This window comes from Lagenorhynchus albirostris, chromosome 13 (genome assembly GCF_949774975.1).
Source record: "Lagenorhynchus albirostris chromosome 13, mLagAlb1.1, whole genome shotgun sequence".
Classification (NCBI taxonomy): domain Eukaryota; kingdom Metazoa; phylum Chordata; class Mammalia; order Artiodactyla; family Delphinidae; genus Lagenorhynchus; species Lagenorhynchus albirostris.
In genome coordinates, this window is record NC_083107.1 from 60,524,000 (window position 1) to 60,544,983 (window position 20,984).

At 39.3% G+C, this 20,984-nt stretch overlaps 1 protein-coding gene across 19 annotated transcripts in view; it reads left to right on the forward strand.

Moving 5' to 3' along the window:
* Positions 1 to 20,984, forward strand: part of FEZ2 (fasciculation and elongation protein zeta 2) — a 216,632-nt gene that overhangs the window by 174,969 nt on the left and 20,679 nt on the right. For all 19 annotated transcript variants that reach the window (XM_060169103.1, XM_060169102.1, XM_060169099.1 and 16 more), the window contains 3 exons: positions 5,433 to 5,549; positions 8,272 to 8,413; positions 9,703 to 9,971. In XM_060169103.1, the coding sequence (XP_060025086.1) occupies positions 5,433 to 5,549; positions 8,272 to 8,413; positions 9,703 to 9,971 (528 nt within the window). The remainder of the gene's footprint in view (positions 1 to 5,432; positions 5,550 to 8,271; positions 8,414 to 9,702; positions 9,972 to 20,984) is intronic.

Consider the following 20,984-nt stretch of genomic DNA (forward strand, 5'->3'; position numbering starts at 1 on the left):
AGTGTCTCTGACAGATGGTCATTTTGCCATGGCCTCAATCCTAGCACGGAAGGAAAATGCACTCCTCTCTGTGGGAATCGGTTACGCTTGTTGGGGTGTGAAAATCGTAAAGGACTTATCTGTCCCACAGAATTTAGCCCCCTAGTCTCCTGCAAGCTGGTCCTCACGGTGCTTTGTCCGTGTCTCAAATCATTATTGTGTTCTCTTATTATATATCTGGGTCTGTCATTAGATTGTAACCTCCTGGTAGGTATCTTTGTATTTGTCTTTCAGTAACCACCACTGTGCCTGGCACATACTGATTACTAAGACAGATGTTTGTTGAGTGAACAAATGAATAATCTCATCAGTGAGGCTATATAAGTTCAGACACCATGGTGGAAAGTGTTTTAAAAATGTTTTCTATATTATTTAACATAGTATTGAATCCACAATAGCCAGTCAATGAGTACTTTTTTGTTTGACATATTAAAAAATAGTAGAGAAGAGATCTTTTCATAGTTTCAAAGGGAAGTACATTAGTAGCATGAATGGAACACTCTAATCCAGTTTCAATGAATATTGTTATTTGGTTACCTCTGGGGACGTCACTCCCTTTATCTGCCTTTTGACTGTTTTCAATGCTAGAGCAATGGCATAGTCAAGGGTAGTGATTAGTAATGATGTGGAGTTTAGTACTAGTACTGGTTGTGAAACCCTTACCTGGAAAACTCAGCAAGTTAAAATGGACAAGTGATCATCTAACATCTGTCTGTCTTGACATGACTACCCAGGTGATGAATACAACTGAGATGAGAAGTCTAGTCCTCAGGAATGAATAGCACACATTAAGTTCCTGAAGAACAAGGTATGACATAAGAAGCAACCATGTTATTAGGTAGCATATAATTAATGTTTTTTGTGTTTTTTGGTGTTTTTTTTGTGGTACGCGGGCCTCTCACTGTTGTGGCCTCTCCCGTTGCGGAGCACAAGCTCCGGACGCGCAGGCTCAGCAGCCATGGCTCACGGGCCCAGCCGCTACACGACATGTGGGATCTTCCCGGACCGGGGCACAAACGTGTGTCCCCTGCATCGGCAGGCGGACTCTCAACCACTGTGCCACCAGGGAAGCCCCAGAAGCATTCTTTAGATTATTCCAGTTGTATAACAGTGTCTATATGAAATTTTTTTAAATTTATTTTATTATTTATTTATTTTTGGCAGTGTTGGGTTTTTGTTGCTGCGCGCAGGCTTTCTCTAGTTGAGGCGAGTGGGGGCTACTCTTCGTTGTGACGCGCAGGCTTCTCATTGCGGTGGCTTCTTTCATTGTGGAGTACGGGCTCTAGGAGCACGGGCTTCAGTGGTTGTAGCACGTGGGTTCAGTAGTTGTGGCTCACAGGCTCTAGAGCGCAGGCTCAGTAGTTGTGGCGCACGGGCTTAGTTGCTCCACGGCATGTGGGATCTTCCCAGACCAGGGCTCGAACCCTTGTCCCCTGCATTGGCAGGCGGATTCTTAACCATTGTGCCACCAGGGAAGTCCCCTATATGAAATTTTTGACAAAAGGGGAAGAGGTTTCTTTTTGGTTAGGATGAGAAAAACAGGAAACCATAGTTCCCTAGATTTGTTTTTAAGTTTTTTTCATTGCTGTTTAAGATGGCACACTTCTAAATTTGATGGGTCTTTTCTAGAGGAAGGCAACTGGTACATTCCAAGTTCTTACATGGGCACATTTTTTCCATTTGAGGCAGCTTCAGTTTTATAGAGGGAAACAGAACCATGGCTCTGTATCTAAACCTGGCATAGGAAGGAGTGATGGGAATGCTTGGCAAAGAGGCACATTGATGCCGAATGGGAGCGTGAATGATGATACCCATGACAGCCAAGGTTAGTTTTCAAAGCCCGAAAGGGATTCCAGCCCTTAGCATATGCCATCTCTGGGGAATGGGCTTGGCTTCCTCTCTGGAAAGATGGTCTGGGATCATTATTTCTGTTGTCATGGAAATTTATTCTAATGGCGTATTGGTATCACTCATGTGTTTTGGCAATAGCTGTAAACCTGTTCTAAATCCAGTGCCATTCTTGATCATGCTTATGTGATAGAATGCTTCTGAATCATTTTGCCTTAGGAACATCTCCTGTGCCGTGTTTTTCCTTCTATCATGAGGATTTCTTCAGGGACAGGGACTTTGTTTAATGCACCTTTTTATCTTTAAGAGTAGAAACAGAAGACAATAATGGCTTCCTTAGGAGTAATTTTAAAATTAAAACTTTCACTTGCTATAAGGGGGAAAAATAAGACAAAACTATGGTCCTCAAGTCACAACATAGAGTTGTGATTTTGGGGGAGGGTGTTGAAGTTTTAGGATCAGTGAATGTAATTGTTAGGTACTCTACATCATCGTATACCCTCGTGTGGCACTTTTCATCTCCACTTCTACTATCTTGAAATCAAACATCCTCTCTCATCAAGAGCCACATCTCTTGACCTTTCTCCTTTCTTATTAACAGGATAACTGTCTAGTTTAAAAAAGTGAACTAAAGCTATAGGACAACATGAAAAAGCAGCCTCTGCCCTACTTACCTCATAATGCTTGACTTCCATTTACCAGAGGCAACCGCTTTCAACTACTTCAACTTTTCATCCAGCAGATAACATTCTCCTATCATTTTACTTGATTTTATTCAACTTTAGACTTTATTCATTTACTTTCTACCCAGAGGATGAGGGTTTAGCACTCTCAAAGTCTTCCCTCTAGCCCTCCAACCACAACCCTCACAAAAACTTTTGCTTCCCTCATCTTCCCAATATAATTATGTCAAAATTTTTGGTTATATTAACCTTTATAATTCATATTGACCTTTCTTTTAAAAATTAATTTATTTTTGGCTGCATTGGGTCTTTGTTGCTGCACGCGGGCTTTCTCTAGTTGCGGCGAGTGGGGGCTACGCTTCATTGCGGTGTGCGGGCTTCTTGTTGCGGTGGCTTCTCTTTATTGTGGAGCATGGGCTCTAGGCACACGGGCTTCAGTGGTTGTGGCACAGGGGCTCAGTAGTTGTGGCTCACGGGCTTAGTTGCTCCGCAGCATGTGGGATCTTCCTGGACCAGGGCTTGAACCCGTGTCCCCTGCATTGGCAGGTGGATTCTTAACCACTGAGCCACCAGGGAAGCTCTATATTGACTATATAAATGTTCACATTTAAGTACATTTTATGATTGCGTGTCCTCTTTTTGTTTTTTTGTTTTTCTTAAGGTAGTAATAATTGCCTTTTTGTGGTTGATTTAGGTTATCATTAGCTCACTAATTCAACCTCAACAGAGCCATAAAAGTCATTTTAGTAAGTGAAACACACTAGGTAATCTGTCAGGCTTTCTTTCTCTTTTTCTTTCATGCTTTTCTTAATTCCTTCTGCAGTAACAATTCTAATCTGAACTGGCTACTCTCTAGTTTAGCTCCACAGTCATCATTCTGGGATCTTTACTTCACTGTCATTATAAGAATTCCCTTCACCTCTTTCTTGTGTTAGATCCTATGTCTGCTTCCTTTTTTGGTTTTCCTCCTGGTTTTAATGGAACATACTCTGAGTGGTTTTCTGAGAAAGGGTACCTGAGAGGTACATTCTTTGAGAAATTGAATGTCTGAAAATCTCTTTATTCTAACCCCCTACCGAATTGTTAGTTTAGCTGGATATAGGATTCTAGGGTGGAATTTATTGAAACATGGAAATTGCATTGATTTTTTAATTCTCTGTTGAGAATTCAAATGACGCGTTGGTTTCTGATCCTTTTAATGTGATGGTTTTTTCTCTCTGGAAGCTTTTAGGGTTTTTTTCCTTCCCCCACACAGCTTTTTGAAATTTCATATGTTGAAGGCCATGTCCAGGCCTTTCCTAGCCTGATGGTGCAGTGAGAAATCAAATGTGGGGGCGTGTCATCCCCGTGGTGCAGCATGGCATTGCAGTATGTGGCAGCAGATAGAGCGGGAGTGCTGATGTGGCTCCTCCCGCAGCCTAATGTTATGAAAGGCAGCACGTCAGTGTTTTTCTTTGCACTTCTCACCTGCAGGTTTCTTATTCTGTGGGGTGTATTCACCATTAAACTTCAGACCTGTGAGGAGCTAGGGAGGCAGTAGGGACCTACATCCATCCAACTGTATCTTCAATTTTTATATATATCCTCTGTACTGGTAAATAATTTTCCCAGGTAAAATATATATTTTTTAAATTATGTACTCTCTGCTAGAACTACACGGTTGCTTCTTACGTAGTTCCTAGTTGCCCATTTGTTCTTTGGGAACTCAGTGTGCCACCCCTTCTGATGAACAGAGTTCTAATTTGTTCTTTTCATCGTCTGAATGGTCATGTCATGATGGATAGATGATCACTTGTCCATTTTAATCTGCTGGGTTTTCTAGGTCAGGCCTTTATAGTTAGTAAAGGTGAGGTCATTATTATAGGGGCTGTTGATATTCATGTGGGCAGGTTAAGAGACACCATATGAGGTAGACATGGTGCAATACCCTGGTGGTGGCAACAGCAAGCAGCCCTTTAGCACCCTTAGGCATGAAGAGAGGTAAGGAGAGGGAGAAGTTACCAGAACCTGGGGAGAGTAGCGATGGGGGAGAGGTCAGCTTGACAGGAGCTGCAGCCTTTGGAATCTGGTAGGGAGGCAGACAGCAGAATAAATGCCCAGCCCTTCCCCTCCTGCCTTCCAGTCTCCTGCTAGTGTCTACCAGTGTGTTAATCCACCTGGAAGCAGAAGCCAAGGGCATCCTTTGATGTAGCCCATAAAGGTCAGTCTCTGGGGGCACGATTGGGGAGAGAAACGGTAGTAAGGCAAAGAGAAAATCTCCAGCATAGTTTGGTTTAAAGATATTTTTGGAACCTAGAAATACTCTTTTTTGGAAGAAGAGATAGATTTTCAACTGGAAGGGCTCAGTATGATCCGCGTGGACAGTTCCCACCTGCCAGGGAGTTGATTACTTATCTTTTACTCTGTTAAAGTTAGTTACTTGCAAACTAACTTCTGTGTTTTCTGTGGAATTTTTACATATACTAATCTTCCTATTAGATCATTAATTAAATAAGATTTGGCCCTGTCTCCCGCCGCCCCCATTTGCTATAATTCCCTATAAATTGCTATCGAACACCATATATTTTTGTACTTCCTAGACATTCTTCCCCTTGGAATAAATAGCTAAGTGTGTGTCTGTTTGGGCAAGAGGGGATATACACAGCACCTTAATTTCATATTTATTCTACATTCCTCTCATTTCTGTTTGAGATGACTATGCAGAGCACCTCACACACTGCCTGGTACACAGCAGCTGTAATAATATCTGCCTTTTGAAGCTCTCAGCAGATGCTTCCCTCTGCAGCCTCCTTTACGCAGATGCTTCGACTTAGTTGTGATCAGAATGTCCTCCTCTTAACAGTGGGTAGTTTTTGTTTTTAGACGAGTGACAGCTTGCTCTTTGATACCTCAGACGATGAGGAGCTGCGAGAACAGCTGGATATGCATTCAATCATCGTCTCCTGCGTTAACGACGAGCCCCTCTTCACGGCAGACCAGGTACAAAGGAGAATCCCATCCATCAAGGGAAGGGATCCTTGGCTGAAAAACGATTTCTTATTGTGGCCATAAGTGATGGGGTGTTGGAATTTACTTATTTCTATTGTATTTTCTGGTAATACAGGCTTAACAGTTTTCTCCTGAGGAAAGAAGAAAGTATATGTAATCTGAAGCAGTTGGATTATGTTACTTGGGAAGATTTTTCAATATATGCAATTTTCCAAGATAAGCATTGTTAAAACAGTACAGCGGGTTACTTTAAAAGAGGGTTATTGCTTACACTGGAATCAGAAAAAATCCTGTGAATTTTCTTCTTTCTTTACATTTAACCAGACATGGGCAAACTATATCGGTGCAGAAATTATCTAGTTTCTCTAAAACCTATGTAGAAATCATTAGCACTTATCAGAAGTCTTTATTGTGTATCCAGGAAAGAAGTGAGCATTAGTCCTGTGGAATGCTCTAATAATGTCAACCCTGAATTCATTTAAAACCAGTTGAATCAGCTTTCTCATTTTCTGAATACTCTTCCCACTTCTGCTGTATTGTCAAACTGTGGTGCAAGAGGTTCTTCGTGAAGTCAAGTGTTCCATGGCTACTGGGACTGAATTCTACCACACTGTATTTTTAGGCTGGAAAGACAAGGCCGGTAAAGAGAGGTATTGTGGCAAGATTGGGAGGAGTATGTTAAAAATGTCATTTTGATGCTCCTTAGTCATATTTGTGGTTGGATTGTCTGAAGCTTGGAAAGAGCATGGTGCTTAAAAAACAAGATAGTAAGTTAGAGGGCTGAGTGCGGTACAGCCTGATATTCCAGGGAAAGTTCATTGTCTCCTCCATACTCTGCCTGAAAACCATAAACTATCTCTGCTTTTAAGACTGAGAGAGGACTTCCCTGGTGGTGCAGTGGTTAAGAATCCGCCTGCCAATATAGGGGACATGGATTCGAGCCCTGGTCTGGGAAGATCCCACATGCCGCGGAGCAACTAAGCCCGTGAGCCACAACTACTGAGCCCATGATCCATAACTACTGAAGCCCATGTGCCTAGAGCCCGTGCTCCACAAGAGAAGCCAACGCAACGAGAAGCCTGTACACTGCAACGAAGAGTAGCCCCCACTCTCCACAACTAGAGAAAGCCTGCGCACAGCAACGAAGACCCAACGCAGCCGTAAATAAGTAAATAAATTAAAAAAAAAAAAAAGGACGGAGAGAAACAGATTCTGTAGCCTGTTTCAGTGTCTCATTTTCCTGTTTAAAATGCCTATTTTGGAAACTTCTTACTAATTAGCATAATCCCCACTCGCTCAGGTTTACCTGTTTTTCCTTAGTACTAAGTGTTAGATACGTTAGGCTTGATGATTCATGCTGTATTTTTTTAAATAGTTTTTTTTAAACTCTTAGGTCCATTTTTTAAAAAAATTATTTTTATTGAAGTATAGTTGAAGTATAGTTGATTTACAATATTGTGTTAGTTTCAGGTATACAGCAAAGTGATTTGTTTATATATGTATGTATATATCTGTATCTTTAGATTCTTTTCCACTATAATTGATTACAATATATTGAATATAGTTCCCTGTGCTATACAGTAAATCCTTGTTTATCTAGTTTATATATATGGTAGTGTGTTTCTGTTAGTCCCATACTCCTAATTTATCCCTTCCTCTCCCCTTCCCCTTTGATAACCGTAAGTTTGTTTTCTGTGTCTGTGAGTCTGTTTGTTTTGTAAATAAGTTCATTTATACTATTTTTTAGATTCCACATATGAGTGATATCATATAATATTTGTCTTTCTCTGATGTACTTCACTTATTGTGATAATCTCTAGGTCCATCCATGTTACTGCAAATGGCATTATTTCATTCTTTTTTATGGCTGAGTAATATTCCATTGTATATATATACCACACCTTCTTTACCCGATTATCTATTGATGGACACTTAGGTTGCTTCCATGTTTTGGCTATTGTAAATAGCCAATTTTCACTGAGTTCTGTATCCTTCTCAACTTCTGGAATTTGAAACAGGACAAGAAACTGCTGTAAGATTTGAGCAACACAGCATATGACAGTGGATCATTGTTTCAAAAGCAGATATATTTCTGAAATTTTCCTGCTTTCGTGTAGCTTTTTTTCCTCTTTAAACTTCTACATTTAAAGTAATTATTAAATATACCTTTATTTTCCGTTGAATTAATATATGAAATTCTTTTCCTGCTGTTAAAGGAAAATTTTGCTACCATAGAGGTAACTTCTTGCTTTTCATATAAATTTTTTTACACTGTTGTATTTTCTAAATTTTATGTCAGTTTTGTTAAATAGCTTTAGATTGAGCACTTGGTGTGGTATATGGTAAATCTTCTGTCGCTTGCTTTCTTTTAACTATGATCTGGTTCTGGCATGTCTGAAGTAGATTATATGTGTGTTTGTAGCATCGTTTCTCAGACATTACAAGATCTGATAGGGCCTACTGAATCCTGATGGACATATTAAATCATATTTTGTTTATTTTTGTGTTTAGTGTATTGTAATTTTTTTTTTGATAAACCCATGTGTACTCTTACAGTCAATTTTTGTTATTGAGAACACCGACTCCTGCACACTGTTGGTTAATGGAGAATTTAGTGTACTTCTACTGTGGTTGCTTCAGATGAGTGCCGTGTTACAGGTGGGTCATTTTTCCTATGTGTATTTAATTAACAGTGGTTTGTATATTTTGGAAGGTGATTGAAGAAATCGAAGAAATGATGCAGGAGTCACCAGACCCAGAAGATGATGAAACACCCACCCAGTCAGATCGGCTTTCAATGCTTTCCCAGGAAATTCAAACTCTTAAGAGGTCTAGTACAAGCAGTTATGAAGAGAGTAAGAAACCTGACTTACATCAGTACTCTTTGTGCTTTTGTATACCTCAGCCGTGTAGTGGGACCATCTCCAGAAGTCTTTGGCTCTCACAGGCTGGGTTATATACCCTTCCCCTGCCTTCCAGTGATGCTCGACGCATATATTCATCATTGCTCAGGGACTGTGTCATACTCACCTTTGAATACTGTATTTGTCTGCTTGGGCTGCTGTAACAAAGTATCACAGGCTGGGCGACTTAAACCACAGAAATTTGTTTCTTATAGTTCTGGAGGCTAGAAGTCCGAGATCAAGGTGTTAAGCAGGTCTCATTTCTTCTGAGGCCTCTTCCTTCTGTCCTCACATGGACTTTCCTGTGTGTATCTGTGTCCTAATCTTCTCATTTTTAAGGGCATGAGTCACGTTGGATTAGGGCCCACCCTAATGGTTTCATTTTAACTTAATTATCTCTTTGAAGACCTTATCTCCAAATACAGTCATATTCTGAGGTACTGAGGGTTAGAACTTCAATGATGTCCTCTCACATAAAGGGAAGTGCTGAGAAAAGACTGAAAGGGGTTTTCAGGGAATATTCTTCCCTTCATCTTCCCAATTCTCAATAAAACTCACACATTGGGGCATATGTGTTTAAATATATATTTAGCTTAACACAACATTGTAAAGCAACTATACTCCAGGACTTCCCTGGTGGTCCAGTGGTTAAGACTCTGCCTTCCAATGCAGGGGTTGCGAATTTGATCCCTGGTCAGGGAACTAAGATCCCATATGCTGTGTGGTGCAACAACAACAACAAAAAAGTGCAACTATGCTCCAGTGAAAATTAATAAAAAATATGTATTTAGCTTAATTCTTTCAAATTACCTTCTTTTCTCTTCAGAAGTGTCCCAGAGCCCTGCTAAGTTGCTTGTGATTTCTTGTCAGCAGGTATTTTCTGTACCCTTCCTCTACTTTTGTGTTTGTTCTTCTTCTTTTACAAGCTTATTAAGTCTTGACTGAACTACTATTCATGGAATGATTGATTTTTTTTAACATCTTTATTGGAGTATAATTGCTTTACTGATTTTTAGACAAAAAAATTTTGTTATACTTTTCTTCTCAGCCATTTGAGAAGTAACTTTGCCCACCTACCTCTACTCAGACCTGCCCACCAGAAGTGTGAGGACTCTGAGAAGATCATGAACAATTTAATTACTTAGAATATGATTTTTTGCTCTTTGGCATTAAACACCTTGTTGTGCTGCCTTGAAACATTTTGGTCTTAGTGTCTGCTGTGCTTTGCTTTTTGGTCATAGGAGTGAAAAGGCTGTCCGTATCTGAATTAAATGAACTGCTGGAAGAAATTGAGACGGCCATCAAGGAGTACTCTGAAGAGCTGGTGCAGCAGCTGGCCCTGCGAGATGAACTGGAGTTTGAAAAGGAAGTGAAGAACAGCTTTATTTCAGTTCTCATTGAAGTGCAGAACAAACAGAAAGAGCACAGAGAAACAGCCAAAAAGAAAAAGAAGCTCAAGAACAGCAGCTCTCAGAATGGGAAGAACGAGAGAAGTCACCTGCCCGGCACAGTAAGTGATGTTTTGCATGTAGTGTCACACACTGGAAAGAGCTTCAGTGGTCATTCCAGTGCTCCAGGCCAGCAGAGGCAGGCAGGGCCCGTGCATACAGGAGTAGGGGTGCTTCTCACCAGAGAGCTAAAGGGATTCTGTTCAAGAATGCCACTGTGCTCTGCTCCTTCAGAAAGGTGTTTTCTTGGTGAGGGTATAATGGTTATCTGGATAATTCAGTGCTGAAATATTTAGGAGGGAGGTAAGTGGAAGGAAGAGGGGGAATAAAGGAGAATGTTTGAAAGAAAAGAAGGTTTAGCAGGTGACCATTACAATACATGGGAGTGTTAATAGGGGTGCTTTATGTTCCGCTGGTGGGCAAATGAATGGTATTGCTTTCTTGTTTTTGCTTATCTCTTGTGAGTTGTATAGTTGAAAAAAAAGGGGTGCTTTTAGAGGGAGCTGAACTGTGCTGAGCCTAAAAGCATAGGTTGACTTGTAAACCATTTCCTGATTTGTGAGTGAAGTTGGAATGTGAGGATGTTAGAGGCAGTTACATGACATCGGCCATTTGGCCTAGTATTTGGCAGACTAGAATATAACTGACTGGTGAAAACAACTTTAGGATATTTGAATCTTTGACTCTTGGTATGAAGTTTTTTGTTTTCTGCTTTTCATTTTTCTTAAGGTGTCCTATTAACTTCACTTGATTAAATTTCATTATAAACATTAACTGTTAAGTATTTGAGATGCATTTCCTTATTGGTCTTATGGCCATTTCATTATTTGATCAGTTGAGACCTTGTACCTTGTCACCTTTATCTTGTTTGTATGTGAAGAACTGTTGGTTTTATTTTTAGAGTAAAATAAAAGGAGAGAAACCCTTTTTTTTTTTTTTTTGGTAAGAACACTGGGATTTTAATTTTGTAAACCACATATTCAAGTGCTCAAAACAGAATGTTGCCCATAGAGAATTGGGGCCTGGGCTGAGAACTTGTCTCTGCCCAAATGCAATATCACACACTACTACCAAGAGCTAACAACAGGTCTGTCCAAATGCTAAGACCAGGGACTTCGAAATCTCCATCTTAAGCCTTATAGGACTTCAGGGCAGTAAAAACTTTATCTTTCAGAGGTGGAGGGGCCTGACAGAGGCTTTGAAACCTGCTGAACAACTCCTCCCAGGGCACATCCTGGGACTCAGTTCCAATCCAAAGGCCTTTCTGAAGGTTGTAGTGCAGTTGTCGACCCCAATCTGTTAGCAGACCCCAGATAGACCCGGGAGAGCTCTGGATGGGCAAAGGGATTCATTTTTCTAAAGGGAGTGTACTTTTTAAATTCATAATATTGATAACATGGTAATGCAGATCATCACAGACTGGCTGTTATATGGTTTGCAATTATAAAAGGTCTGTCTTTGACTAAGTCTTGATTCACTTTTTTCTAAAGAATACTTATCAGAGAAATAGATCTCATTAATCAGACTGATGGAATTGAGGAAAGAGAGTGCAGTTCTGGGGTGCTGAGCCACCAATGAGAGTTAATACAAACAAAAAGAATCTTAACATTTAGCTCATTCATTATGCTGTTTTTGGCCTATGAGTAAATGCACATTTTCTTAGTGTAATGTCATTTGTACATAGAAAAGACAGTTTATAAACTGACTTTGCAAAAGTTGCCAGATATGTGGAACAAAATATTTTTTAGAAATGGTAGTATTGGTTGAAAAGTGTTTAGTCACTTCTAGTGACAACAATGAAAAAAACAGCACCCACCAAACAAAAAAAACCCCACCAAAACATGCAAAAACTAAAACATTTGTTTGAATATACAGTCCTGGAAAGTTTGCTTTAAAATATTAGGGACAATTTTTTGTTTCTCAGATTTTAAAAAAATTGTACCCTTTAAATTGCCCTATTATGCAAGTGTGATTAAATAAAATGCTTAGTTAAAAAGTCATAGCATGGTTGGTAATTTCTGCCTATCTGCTTTTAGGGGTTACATGTAAATCCTCCATTTATTCATGTTAACACTTGGCTGAGGAAAATAAATGTATCCCTAGAGACATTTAAGGGCTTCTTTTTCTAGCTCGCATATAAAAAGGGTTAGAGTGGATTCGTTGTGTAATTTTACATGGCATTTATATTGAGAAATGGATTTGACAGGGCAACATTTAGGTCTTATTTGAACCTTTATTAGTCTTGAAATAGATTCATAGGAACAGTAAAATTTCTTTTCACAATATTTGGACTTGTGAAGTTGCTTCTTGAGTTCTGATCTGCTATTTGTGTCAAAACCTTTAATCAGGCTAGTAATGGCACGGCTAAACTTGTAGTGCTAGTTCCCTCCTTCTTTCTGACGCCTGAAATGATGGCAAAAGACCATTCCATTTGTGACACAAGGAGCCTGAAACCTATGATTCTGAAAATAGTGGTTGGTGGCTCAAAAGAACCTTAAAGTGCAATGGCCAGTTGGCTAAAGAGATTCCAAGATAACTTCCTTTCCAGACCTTTTGTATAATATACAGTTTTGGCAAGGCCTGATCTCTATGAGTTAGCTATCATCAGTGATACTCATTTCTAAGAATTGGTGATATCGTGCCTTACCTGTTTTCTAATAACAATGGTCACTTTTTTCTTTCTACTTTAGATATGTTTTATTAGCAGGACTTGTACTTTTTCCTTAAGCATGGAATAGCTTCCTGCCATTTTTCCTTAGCATATTTCTTTGAAACAAAACATCAATTTGTAGTTGGTATCACACTTTATCCATCATTGCTAGCTTCTTCTCTTAGGTCCAGAGATACTGTAATGAAATATCTGCATGTGAATAGAACAGTTAAACTGTTTAGGTGTTCATTTTGGAGACATACTTTGTTTGAAACATTTGCTGCAGTGAGAAAAAAATTTAGGGGACTTAGGGATGCTATTTATAGATATTAAAATACTGAGTATTATAAAAGTGAAATGTTGATTTGTTTTAATTTTTAAAGTAATCTGTTATATGTTGGACAAGATAAAGCTATTCATTAAATACTTGCAGTGTCTTTCTTGTGCTAGACACTGAAGATACAGTGGTGAATAAAATAGGCAAGGCCCCGGGCCTCTTGGAACTTACATTCTAATGAGGGATGCAGGCACTAAACAAAAGAATGAATAGACAACGTAACTTCAGGTAGTAATAAATGCCACAGAGAAAACGAAAGGCTTGGTAAGGTTATTAGCAGTGCTGTGGGGAGCTGTTTTCGAAGGGGTGGCCACTGTGTCACTGCCCCTCCTGATGGGCAGGGCAGGCTGTTCTTTCCCTCTCCAATTCTCTGTTTGAAGGATAGGTTGGAAGAGTGAATCTTCTCCTTGGCAAATGAGACTCAACAGATTCAAAAACTTTCTATCTTCTTTATCCTGTTCAAAATCTAGAGAAACGGGTGGGGAGTAGAGACTGGAATGGCTGAAGGGCACTGTCTGTTAATGGGTTTGATGACCCACATGCACTTCTTTGAACTGACTGTGCTGTTTTGGGCTGTGATGCTTCTATTTATGCTCCTGCCTTTTCCTAGAGCAGCCCTCCTTCTCCTTTCCTGCTTCCACTGTCCACTTGGGAGGTTTTTTTTTTGCTCTACGCGGGCCTCTCACAGTTGTGGCCTCTCCCGCTGCGGAGCACAGGCTCTGGACGCGCAGGCTCAGCGGCCATGGCTCACGGGCCCAGCCGCTCCGCGGCATGTGGGATCTTCCCGGACCGGGGCACGAACCTGTGTCCCCTGCATTGGCAGGCGGACTCTCAACCACTGCGCCACCAGGGAAGCCCATGGGAGGTTTTTTTTTAAACTTATTCTTCAAAATCATGGTCAAGCGTTGTCTTCCTTTCTTAGAACTTTTCTAGATGACTCTTTCTCCACTGCAGAATTGACAACTCTCTCCTTCTGGGGTTAATATTATTCCTCTTAACTATTTCTGTTAGTACTGTCATATCATATTGCAATTTTTTGTTTTCATGTCTGTCTCTGTTAGGTTCCCTAAGGATAGAAAATGTAACTTTATTTTCATGGTATACCCAGGTCCCACATTAGGTACTCAATAAATTCCTGATGAATAAATAGTTAAGAAAAGATTTCTTTTTTTTTTTTGCAAATCTGTATTTCTGCCAGGTGCCAAATGTATTGAGGCTGAATTGCACAGTGATTAAGAACTTTGGGTTAAGAGCTGTGTGTGAATCATGATCCTGCCACTGGGTACATACCCCTTTGAATTTTGGAGGAATTAAATGAAATAATGTATGTAAGACTAGCATATATCCTGAGTAAATGCTAGTTATTACATGTCCAACTGTTTACTAAACATTTCTCCCTGAATATCTTACGGGCATCGAAATTTATCTTATCAGACTAATGTTACCATTTTCCTGAAGGTGAATTTATTCCTATATATTTCTTTTGTCAGTGAAACTAGTCTACTCATTCACCAAAACCAGTGGAATTTTTTTTTAAGTTTATTTTATGTTTAGAGGAATAGGTGGATATGTTTTTATTTTTTATTTTTAAATGTTTATTTATTTTTTAATAGGAACAAACTACTTATATTGTCTTTATTCAGAAAGAAAAAGTGAATTACAACATTCAAGGATATCCTTTTCTGCAATACAGTTGACCCTTGAACTAATCAGGGGTTAGGGGCACCCGACCCTCTGCTCAGACAAAAAATCAAAACCAGTGGAATTTTTAGGTCAAAGAATATGCGGTTTTAAACAACAGTCTTTTCAAATTGTCCTACATAAACGTTACCCAGTAACAGCATAAGTAACTGGCCGTTTCTCCAAACCTCCAACTTATGATGGATATTATTAATCTTCTCATATATACTGATCTGATAGGCAAATAAGGTTTTGATCTATTGACTGTTTGTATTCTTTTGTGTGTTGCCTATTATATCACATTTGAGTTGTTTTTCCTATTTATTTATGAGGGTGCACATACTTCTTATGTCCTAGTACTATATTCTACTGTAATCATTTGCTTAAATCTCTCCTTAGAAAAAAGTGCAGCCTTCCCAAAGGCTCATTCACATTGTTTCCCCAGCACCTCACCTAATTTTTCACTTAATTCATGTTTGTTAAATTGAAACTTCACTATAAAGGAGATGGAATCCCAGAGGATTTGTGGTATTTGAATGATTCTTCTGTCAGAGATTTCTTTTCTTGGCCAGTCTTCTGTTTACATCAAATAGATTCACAGGTCACTGAATTCCAGTGGCAGCTCACATGAGTAGAAGAACAAGTTGAAGTGCATCAGTTATCTTTAAATTAGTAATTTAAAAAATTAAAGTAATTTAGTAGTGGTTGTCATCTGGAGTTATCTGAAGTTGTAAAGACATTAGTATTTACCTGCCTAACATCATACCTTACTTAGTAAGCTTATAAGGATGAAAATAGACGTACTTCCTCCTTTAGAATCCAATGTTTGTAAATTAAAGTCATGTGTAAGACTTCTTATTCGAAGTCTAGGATTGAAAAGATGGGAATGTATAGTATCTTTTCTGTTGTCCATATCACATTGAACTTTCAAGAGAGTGTTCTAGTGTGTTGCTCTCACCACCAGCAGAAATGTATAATTCCTTCAATCTAACCTGAAGTTTATTCTGAAAACTTCTGGGGTATTAGCAGTCAGTGACTCCATTGTAAAAAGAATCATATTATCCTAATTTATTGCTTTTGGGGGTTGGAGAGAGAACTGCTTAAGGATGAGGAGGAGCTAGGGCTTCAATGATAGATGCTCGCTCTTGTATATAATTTTCTTTCACAGATGCATTGCTCCATCTGTCTTTATGACTCACGTAGCTCATATTCTGACGAATAGTCAATCTATTTTGTTTCTCTTTTACATGCAAAAATGCCCCAGTAATATTTTTTCATTTAATCTTGACCAGAGCTGACTTTAAGGTAAGAGAAATTTATTTTTGTTTAGACGGCTACTATTAGGTTGTTCTGAAGTCGTCCTAACTCATGCTAGCAGTAAGCCTGGAAGGAATTGTTCTGGCACAACTATTTGAATTTGGTGCTTTTTAAAATAATAAGGACCTGGCTTTTTGTTGTTGTTGTGCCTTCTTTTCAACTTGGAATTTTAAAATTTCACGTTTGCTAAGATGATTTAGCCCAGGGATTGGCAAAGCAAATTACTGCCTGAGGGCCAAACCAACCCTCTCTGTTTTATAAATAAAGTTTTATTGGAACACAGCTATGTCATTTCATTTACATGTGGTCTGTGACTGCTTTGGTGTTACAAGGACAGAGTTGAATAGTTGTGACAGAGACTGTGTGGGCTGCAAATCTAAAATATCTACTATCTAGCCCTTTATAGAAAAGTTTGCCAACCCCTGATTTAGACTAAAATTTGATAAAATTAAAAAATAGAAGAAAAAAGATGTAAACTCCATTTAAGCGAGTTTGTGTAGATAAAGAAATCACTATATTGTGACTGAAATTTATTATAAAACGTAGCCTTGTTTTATCCTAAGAGTGTGTTGAGTTACACCTTTGCTCAGGGCCCCGCCAGCAGCCTGAGTTGTGCCCGCAGATGGTGACCATCCATGTCCAAGTCACGTGCCTCAGGCACCCCACCTAGCAACAGCCCTTTGTGCTGTGTGTGTCAGATGCCCAGTACGCTGGGTGAAGAGAGTCAGCAGGTAGCCCAGTTGTCCCCAGATTGGGGGCAAATGAAAAAAATTAAAATGTTGGCAGTGCTCCAGGCACATTGTGTTTATACACAGTGATAAAAGGTAGTTTAAAGAAGGCAGAGGAGGGCTTCCCGGGTGGCGCAGTGGTTGAGAGTCCGCCTGCTGATGCGGGGGACACGGGTTCGTGCCCCGGTCGGGAGGATCCCACATGCCGCGGAGCGGCTGGGCCCGTGAGCCATGGCTGCTGAGCCTGCGCATCTGGAGCCTGTGCTCCGCAACGGGAGAAGCCACAGCAGTGAGAGGTCCGCGTACCGCCAAAAAAAAAAAAAAAAAAGAAGGCAGAGGAGAAGGGGGAAAAGGGCTGTGTCCTCCCCTTTTCTAAGTAGTGGTAGTTGAGAGGATAAAGTCTGCCCTGTATACATACTTGAATGTAAATACTAACATATTTTCAACAATAATTTGTTGGTGATCTTTGATAGTATTTCTTTGCATTTATTTATTTCAAAGAATATTCCTAAAAATTAGTGTTAGGCATAAAATGGAAAGTCATTGTAGGGTGGAGAGAAACTTAGTCGTGTCATGTTTATTGTTTTAATAATTCATATCTATGAATTATGAATTATTTTAGATGTGGAACAAATTTGTGTTTTGAAAGGTAGTATTGCCTAGAGAAATATGTTGTCACCAGTTTTTGATATCTTACCATTATCCACTATTCATTTTCTGCAATGGTTTTTTGGTGTTAGACTGGTAATAGTGAGCTTTTATGACTCAGCAGTTACTGTAATAAAAATCAGGAGTCTCCTATCTTTTTTTAAAATTTATTATTTATTTACAAATTTTTAAAATTTATTTATTTATTTTTGGCTGCACTGGGTCTTTGTTGCTGCGCGCGGACTTTCTCTAGTTGCGGTGAGTAGGGGCTACTCTTCGTTGCGGTGTGCGGGCTTCTCACTGCGGTGGCTTCTCTTGTTGCGGAGCACCGGCTCTAAGTGCGCGGGCTTCAGTAGTTGTGGCACGTGGGCTCAGTAGTAGTGGCTCGCGGGCTCTAGATCACAGGCTCAGTAGTTGTGGCACACGGGCTTAGTTGCTCTGCGGCATGTGGGATCTTCCCGGACCAGGGCTCGAACCCATGTACCCTGCATTGACAGGCAGATTCTTTGGTTTTTTTTTTTTTTTTTTTTTTGGCGGTACACGGACCTTTCACTGTTGTGGCCTCTCCCATTGCGGAGCACAGGCTCCGGACGCGCAGGCTCAGCAGCCATGGCTCGCGGGCCTAGCCGCTCCGCGGCATGTGGGATCTTCCTGGACTGGGGCACGAACCCACATCCCCTGCATCGGCAGGCAGACTCTCAACCACTCCACCACTGGGGAAGGCCCGGCAGGCGGATTCTTAACCATTGCACCACCAAGGAAGCCCAGGAGTCTGTTCTTGACTCCTTCATGTCTTGGAAAGGTGATTAATTATTTGTTAGTATAATACAAATTCACGTAAAAACCATAATATGCCAGGAAATTGTGATCTTATTATATATTTAGAATATCTGTAAGTATCAGAAAAGAGTTTATAAAACTGACAGGGTTAATTATTTTACTCTAGTTTTAGTAGCTTTGAAAATGTTTGCCAATAGTTAATTACCATATTAAGATTAAATTACATAAAAATTTTAAAAGATCTTCAGATACAAAAAACTAAATTGATGCCAGTCCATTTAACTCCTAACTTTGAAAATCTTCATTCACATCTTTCTGCTTTGAGATTGAACTTATAAATTAGTAGTTCAATATTTAAGACATGTTCAAATATTTATCTGCTTTGGTGTAACTCATATTTTCTAACTTACTTGGATCTTTTACAAAAAAATATTTTTTTGGTAGAATTTGCATTTATAACTGATTTATCATTCACATTAAAATTATTTGATTTGAAGAAGTGTCAAAACAAGCAAGATCAATTTTTACATCTTAGGTAATAGCTTACTAATTATTTGAATGTTTTTACTTTTTTTTTTTTTACATTTAACTATTGCTTTCAATTCTGTGCTGTTCTCATGTTTTGTATTTTGATTAATTTAAGAGTTTTAACTAAAACATTAAGTATTATTCCATAAATTAATATTTGAAATCCTGTCACTCAAACTAAAAATGTGATGTATAAAGAACAATAATTATGTTTGAATTTTACTTTCTTTTGAACCTCGAGTATAAAGAATATTAATGGAGTGAGAGCATAGATTAGAGTCAGAAATAGATGAAAAAGCATTTCCTAATTGCTTTTCCCAACCTTTTTTTCTGATATTGAGCTTTGATATTGAGATTTTTAAAAGCTTTCCTGGCTAGTTAGAGATCTGTGCCACTGGGATCAGGTGAGGCCTCAGCGTAAGAGAAAAGCTAAGAAAAGTTTGATAGCAGGAATAGTCTGAATTTCCTGACCTCTGGGTTAGTTTGGCTTTTCCCTGTCTTGGATCCTGCTTTCTGTGAAATTAGTTGAGCTGGTGAATATACTGTGCAGAGAATGAATTGGTATGGTTAAGACTCTGGAAAAGAATGAACAAACCACAACTCTGTATCTGATTCCGTGTTGCTTTTCAGTTTAGGTGGTATTTTCTAGCTCTTTTCTTTTTATTATTCAGAAAGACCTTGAATTACCTAAAAGTGTTACTTGTTTTCTGTTCAAGCTTTCTGGCTGATTCAGTCTCAGACAGTAGTATCTTTTCCTTGTGTTGTCTTCAGTCCTTTTAACCTAGAGACTATAATCAGGGTGGTTATTTCTCAGTTGCCATTTTATTTGTATGAGGAGAACTTGAAATACTGTTGTTTACTGTTTGGGAGAAAAGCAGAAAGGTATGGTTATTTCTGTTTGGGAGTTATGTCCCAAAGGTTGGTCTAGCCTTTTGAAGGGAATACAGCCCAGACATTTTCTGAACATTTATATTTGTTGAACACCCTGCTAAGTGCTTCCCATGGATTATTTCATTTAATCCTCACAACAACCTTATAAAGCAGGTATTATTGTTGCTGCCATTTCATAAATGGGTAAAGAAAAGCTCAGCAGGCCTTAGCTCACAGAACCAGTGTACATTGGAGCGAGGATGTACAGAGTTGTACAGAGGTGGGTGCAGGGAACCCATGGCTCTGGGAGTTTTGTGCGGGTGTATTGTGGATGGGCGTGGAGGTCTTGGCTTATTTCTTTGTCTTTCAGATTTTTATAGATTTTTTTTCTTCTATATCTTGTTTACACTTGGTTGTTCCTGGTTTCGTCTGAGAAAATTTTCCAGAGAATGACTGATTTTGAGACTTTAATACATACTCACACCAGGGAAGCAAATAGTCGTGAGGCAGTAGTGAGTATTCTCAGTATGAACCATGTGACTGAGGCCCTGAACTCAGTAAACCCCTTCCCCTGTCCTTGCCACGTTACTTTGGCACTTTGTCAGCGGTGAGGGGAACAATAAAGTGAATACTGTAATGCTTAATCATTTTCCTGCTTATAAAAGGGCTCCCATCAAAAACTGCATTCTGCGAAGGGCATTTTACAGAGCTATTAACTCCTTCATAAAGATGCAGTGGATAGATTACAAAATAATTTTAGACTCACAGAAACTTCACAAGCGCTTTGCTTTGAATTTGAACATTTGGGACCTTTACTTCAAATCTAGAAGTGGTGGATTACCTGGAGGCATGATTGGGCTTTCTGACATAGTTAATACTGCTGTTATTTTAATTAAACTGTAACAACCCTTTATTGAATGTCCTCTGTTTCATCGAGCATTCATAACCTTGAGACTTAACTTCTGTCAGTGCTTTGACATAGCTCTGGCACTGTCACCTTCAGAAATGTTCAACAAAGAAATGCCTCTCTTCTTCCCTCCATCCCTCCCCTCCCCCACTTACAAAATGTAAGCATAGAGAAAGTCTTCCCTCTGGCCCAGTTAAGTACCATAAACACCTAATAACACTATATCTGCCCTCAAGCATGTAAATGCAGTGTTCCTAAATGAGGTGATGTTTACTACAAGTAAATTTAGTCTGCCTCTGAGGTTTTATCTTTTTAAAATTCATTTTGCCTCCAAGAGAGTGTATTTTTGGAATTTATAGGGCATTTGTGAAGCAGACTCTGTTGTGTTTTGAGGAGCTCTTTTCCTTTTCCTTCCTTGTCTCGCTGGTAGTCTTTTCATTCTGTGCTCCTTCTAGTTCATTTACCTTCTTCTACTTGCTACGCTTTTATTATCCCAGGGGTTTTATATTTCTTAGTCACTACACTGTTTTACAAACCATGTCAATCGGATGATTTTAGCTTTATTAATCTCATGTTGACTTCTCAGACTAGGTTCTTCAGTGGGCTTTTCCAGAACTCTGCTGTTCACAC